The 5,727-nt window shown below is 33.0% G+C and overlaps 1 protein-coding gene across 1 annotated transcript; it reads right to left on the reverse strand.

The window, feature by feature from the left end:
- Positions 1-1,664: 1,664 nt before the first annotated feature.
- LOC113506882 (PWWP domain-containing protein 2A-like) lies at positions 1,665-5,323 on the reverse strand. The gene is given in 6 exon segments (XM_026889716.1): positions 1,665-2,508; positions 3,710-3,766; positions 3,768-4,430; positions 4,432-4,692; positions 4,694-5,036; positions 5,126-5,323. Coding segments are annotated over 6 exon segments (1,635 nt in total). The 5' UTR covers positions 5,278-5,323; the 3' UTR covers positions 1,665-2,349.
- Between the last annotated feature and the right edge of the window lie 404 nt (positions 5,324-5,727).

A 5,727-nucleotide genomic window follows, 5' to 3' on the forward strand; every position in this document is an offset into this window, starting at 1 on the left:
CAGAAGATATAAAAATACAGCAAACAGAAGTTGATAGAATAGATTGTTAGAGCAAGTCACAGAGAATGGTATGAACGACTAAGTTATGTTATAATTAATTAAGATTTTATAAGGGGATCATGTAGCAAGCAAAACAAAAAACAATATGTGAAGAGTTTATATTTTAAAAATACATTTCCTGTAATGATAAGTTTATACACTGTAGCAGACTACACTAATAATTACAGCATTATTTTGTATACATAATATATATTTTACGAACAAATATTTCTACATGTGGAGCAAAGATCATTTATCTTTGGCAGAATTTCCTTCCTTTATTTTACCTTTGCCTACTTCAGGTAGATAAAGCTTGAAGATACAAAAATACAGTATTTGTACATTCCAATAAAATGTTTACGAAAATATAATAATAATTCCAAAGTTCAGAAAAAATAGCGATAATGGGACAAGCATAATTAATGAAGTCACTTAATGAAGCCGCGTTTTAATTGAGGGTGTTGATTAGGCTTTATTTATCCTAAGCTTCTGCGACTTCATGTTATTTGTCCGTTTTTCGTTTTATTTCTGATCCTTGAATAATAATCCGCAAGAAAGTATGTACAGTAAGACATTTTTTCACATGATCGTAACAACCTACTTTACTGAACGTAACACGTAGTTCCCGAAAATTGTCCTAGATAGAAAAGTTGGATTCTTGAAAATACCATTGTTACGTGTTGTATTACCTACCATATCACTTCTGCTTTCTTACTGTACATAGCATTCCTTAAACAATTAAAAATACTACTTAAAAAGTAAATAACAAAACGTCTTTCTCCTGGTCTTTATAAATTGAAATGTCTACAATTATTTTGAGTAAAATAAAATAGAAGAATATAGGTAGTGTTTTAAATTTACATATTTATTCAAAACCAAGAGTCCGACAATAAAGGAATGGCCATAAGTTTCAACATAATAATAACTGAATCTGATATCAAAGCAAACAGGAAACATAAAATTAAAAAATATACAACAATAGTATGAGAATTATTACATACTTTTTCACTACTCATGGCAGAATAAGCAAGTTGTACATAAACTACTACTCACTGTATTTTAGGCCCATTTTTGCTTTCGCAATTTTATATCATATTCATAAATATAATATGGGCGTTTGTAAGTACAGTTTACTGATCAATTAAAGATCCAAATAATTGGTTATTAATGTGCCTAAATAACATGTATTGGTAGAATATTAGCATCAAATAAACATTTATATTTTTAGATAGGTAATTTTGTGAAAACAATCTTCAGGAAATATTGTACAGAAGTTATTGGTAAGCTTATTTCTTGTTGTGTGTGTACAGAATATTTTCTAAGAATCTATTAAACCTTGAAATTTATATAAACTTGGAATTGACTGAAAACGTAATTTACTATTTAAATAACAATATGACAATGCATTAGTGTTACCTACAGTGTAACAAGCGTGAATTTTTAAAACAGATGTTTATTTATTGCACATTCACAACAATACCTACATCATAATTAAGTTACTTTGTAAAAGAGGCTGACTATCCAATGTCTTTGTTACTAAACTGCGCCAAAGAAAATACTTTTGCTTTTAATAATATAATTATTTGCAGCAGACAATCAAAGGGTTTGAAACTGTAGTTTTCCTATTTTGCTAGATATGGCAGTGTTACAATAATTCTTAAATCTTTACACTCAAATCCTTAAGCTATAAAATGTTTACATTGTCTAAAAATTATGTATCGATTCGTCCCATTTCTTGTAAATGGATAGTCAACCATATTAAACTTTGAAATACCCAGCCAAATATCTATTATATTCATTTAATTTTTAACTTACATCCTACCATTTTATAGTATCCATTTCTTTGCAGTCTGTGGCATCTTTATTTTGATGGTATCACTGAATATATATCGAATGGATACCAACAAATTAATTATGTTATTATATTAAAATGCATTTGGTACACTGAAAATAAAATAGAATAAAAAATATCACATTTTTTTTCTGGTCTTGGTCTTAATAGTCTTAGCCAACCAGCATTAAAGAAAAAAACTATTCATTTAATGAGAATTTATACAGGTACAACTAGAAATTAGTAAGTACAAAAAAAGTGTAGCCCATTTTGATAAAAATTTAACGGTAATAGTTACGAAATTAATATGGACGTAAAAAAATACTGTATTACATATATGCAATATAGTTAACAAAAATAGAACTAACTTATTTTCAGTGTAACAATGACAAACACTCAACAGCATGGCTACTTGTGCAGAAGAATGAAGTAATTATAAATATCACATGAATTTGTTTAAATTCGAATGCTCCTTACATCTATGAGAACACATCGATGGGTCGCGGTGACACTGTTGCTAGGGTGTGCGTAGGGCTGGCCAGAGGGTCGCTGACATGAGATTCATTTTTCTTTGCTTCTACTGTTGCCTGTTTGACAGCATCTTTATAAGGACCCCGCTTTTTCTTGTTGAAACGTATCTGGAATGAATTAAATTCGGTGTTAATCTTTACATATAATGTAGACATAAGCTACAGGAATTAAAGAGCTCAAGCGTGTACAAGTGCACTCTCAGAGCCCGATGCCTCGGCTAACGAGAGGGATCAGAGAGTGAAACATTTTTAAGTGCCCAGCAAGGAACGTGCGATATTTAATTCGATAACAATGTTACGGTTGTTCTCGACCTTTATGAGCTCGGACTAAATTCACATTCCTTTGATTAGGCGATCCTGCTTTCATCACTAGACTAGCACACTAATGCAATCTCTGAGTACAAAAATGGGTAAAAAATATTGAGTCAGTCAATACTGACGTAAAATCGTAACCCTGTAAGTGAGTATGTAGCTCATGAACTGTTATAGCTCGACAGTTGCAAATTCCCACGGATGATTTATTTCTTGTGGTAAAAAAATTAATAATAAAAGTCACGATTAAGTAAGGGTTGTATAGTCATAAATTTGTTAGGTGACCCTTTTTTCGCAAATTTTCTTTAACCTATTTGTTACGAAATAGTTTTTTTATCTGACACATGCAAACCTCATCTACAACCTCAAAATCAGAATTATTATCTATGGGCAATGGGAATTATTGATAGAACCATGTGAGAGACAATAAACATGTGGCAGCCACATGACAAATACATCATACACATGGCTTCTTCATCAATGTGAATAATGGCACATAAAAATGCGTTTTTATTTCTAAGTTCAGTATTTCTCAACAACAAGAATCTCAAGTAACACATAAAATCTTATCTCTATGCATAATTCTCAGGAATTCATATACCTACATAATGATATTTATATATTTGCAAACTTTGTTCTGCTTTAAGGAAAATGTTTAAAAAAATATGTTTACTTATGTGACAAAATTACTTCCACTAAAGCTTTTTAACAAATATCTCTTCTTAATTCTTATTAACCTCTTTGCTCCTCCTTGCTTTTAAAATATGGGTAAAATCAACATTCATCATTCAATGTGTATAGGGTTGCCACCTCTTAAATATGGTGACCATGGCAAGGCCTGAAAAACTCCAGTTATTTTTTAAACCAGACTACATAATGTAAGCTTAATTTACACTCTCTGGTTACCCTACAAACTATGAAATATCTGGTTAAACCCTGGAGGGGTGACAACCCTACATTTTGAGGTACAGATAATATTTTGTAAACCAATACTCACTTTATAATCTTCTAAGAAAGGACTCAAGCTGTCACATGGCATCAATGATGTTGTAGTTTGAAGCATACCATGCTACATGAGCCTTAGATGATGGTGTTACACTAAGGACCCTCCCCGGCCACCATGGAAACCCTAAGACCTTGCCCCACACCACATCCCCAGGAGATACCCGTAATATCCTAGCCCCAACACCTTCAGTACCGTTTGCTGGGAAGTCTGGCACCAACTCATTGTCCCAGTCCTCTGATCCACTTTCTATAGGATCATTCTCACTTTGCTTCTCATAAGAATTACTACTTAGTCTTCGCAAGCTTATAGATAGCTTCTGTTTCATACAATGCTCTTTAATATCACTAAAATAGTCAACTGTCTCACTATCAGGACACTTACTTGTGTTTTCATCCCTCTTCTTTTGACTTTTGTACTTTTTTTTATGTTTTACTTTGTGCTTATGTTTCTTTTCTAGAGGGTCTAGTGTGGGACTTGATGCATTGTTGTGAGGCGACAATGCACCAATGTGTTTAGGTGATTGGATACTTTGCTCACATTTTTCTACTGTGTTACTCTTTTTTGCTTGTTTCTTGGCTTTCTTCAAAGCCTTCTTAGCAGCTTTAGAATCTGGTTTTGTGGGTTTTGCCATATCACAAGAGACCCCTGAATCTTCATTGAAATCTCCTGAAAGTGGTGGTATCTTAACAACTGTTCCCTCACCTTCACCAAAAACATATTTTAAGAGTTCTTGCACTACTAAACATAGAACTAAAGGAAATATCATTTTCGTCTTTCAAGTCTTCCTTATCACCTTCCATGTCGTCAGATACACTGACGAACGCCATTTCCTGCGTCACAGTTTCATTTGTAGTTTTCTCACTTTTTATTTGTCTTTCACTAGCCTTGTTAGGAATTTTAGTTGCACCCTTTACTGCACTACTTATCTCACTTGGGTGCAGCCTGGACAGCTTGGGTATAAGCATACTGCCCATTTAAATACTTTTTCTCAGTCCTTGATGACTCAGTGCTATGTGGTGTATCGTCATCAGATTCTAATTTACGTTTTTTAGACACGTCTACGTTTTCATTGTTCTCATTGCAAATTCCTTGGCAGTTAGAACACAGGACCTTCCGGGGTCTTAGTCGGACGGTCATCTTTTGCTGGTGTTTGCCCTTAGTCGCAGGCTTTTTAGATTTCTGCGAATTTTCGCCTTCATATTGGGGGTCCTCGTAGGTGAACCTTTGACCAACGGAATGTAATTTATCGCTCTCATTGGCGGGCGCAGTCTGTTTAGAAAATGCTGGGTGGAGATTATACACGCCAAAAGGTAAATTACTGCAAAAATACCGTGAAATTAATGAGAATATAAATAGTTTCTACCAATAATCGATAAACACACACTGCCTTATAACTTTGACACCTACCCTTTGTTGGAATCCAGAAGCACACCTTGAAACTTTTTATTTTCCGTACAATATGAAACAACGATAATATCTGCTAGAGCTTCTTCTACGTTTACTAAAATCTGAGAATTCTTTTGAATCGTCATATCGGCTGTTGCTACGACAGCCGCCATATTTTGTTAAATCATAGATAATAACACAGTGATAGATAATGCCAAAGAAGAGAAGGTAGTGATGAACGGATATGAGGAATGTTTATGAGATATGACACATACAAGAACTGCACATACATAGCTTAGGGACTATTAATTAACAATATACAGTCAAAATATTTATATGTAATTAGGCATTAGAAAAGATGCTACAAACAAAAAAATCTCAGATGTACTTCTACAAATAATATTAAAATAAAAATAAATTATTCGTACCTTCTTTACTACTGGTACTGAGAGCATTTTTTCTTCATATGCATACAAAATAAGTATTATAATCCCCTTATATTCTACCCAAAAATTATAATGGGACTGAGCAGGATTAAATCAAAAAGTTTTGATAAATCTGACGATTTTCTGCGTAAAGAGAAGTATTTATTTGACAGTTCGAATTTCTGATTATTATTGGTG

This window comes from Trichoplusia ni, unplaced genomic scaffold (assembly GCF_003590095.1).
Source record: "Trichoplusia ni isolate ovarian cell line Hi5 unplaced genomic scaffold, tn1 tig00000040, whole genome shotgun sequence".
NCBI lineage: Eukaryota > Metazoa > Arthropoda > Insecta > Lepidoptera > Noctuidae > Trichoplusia > Trichoplusia ni.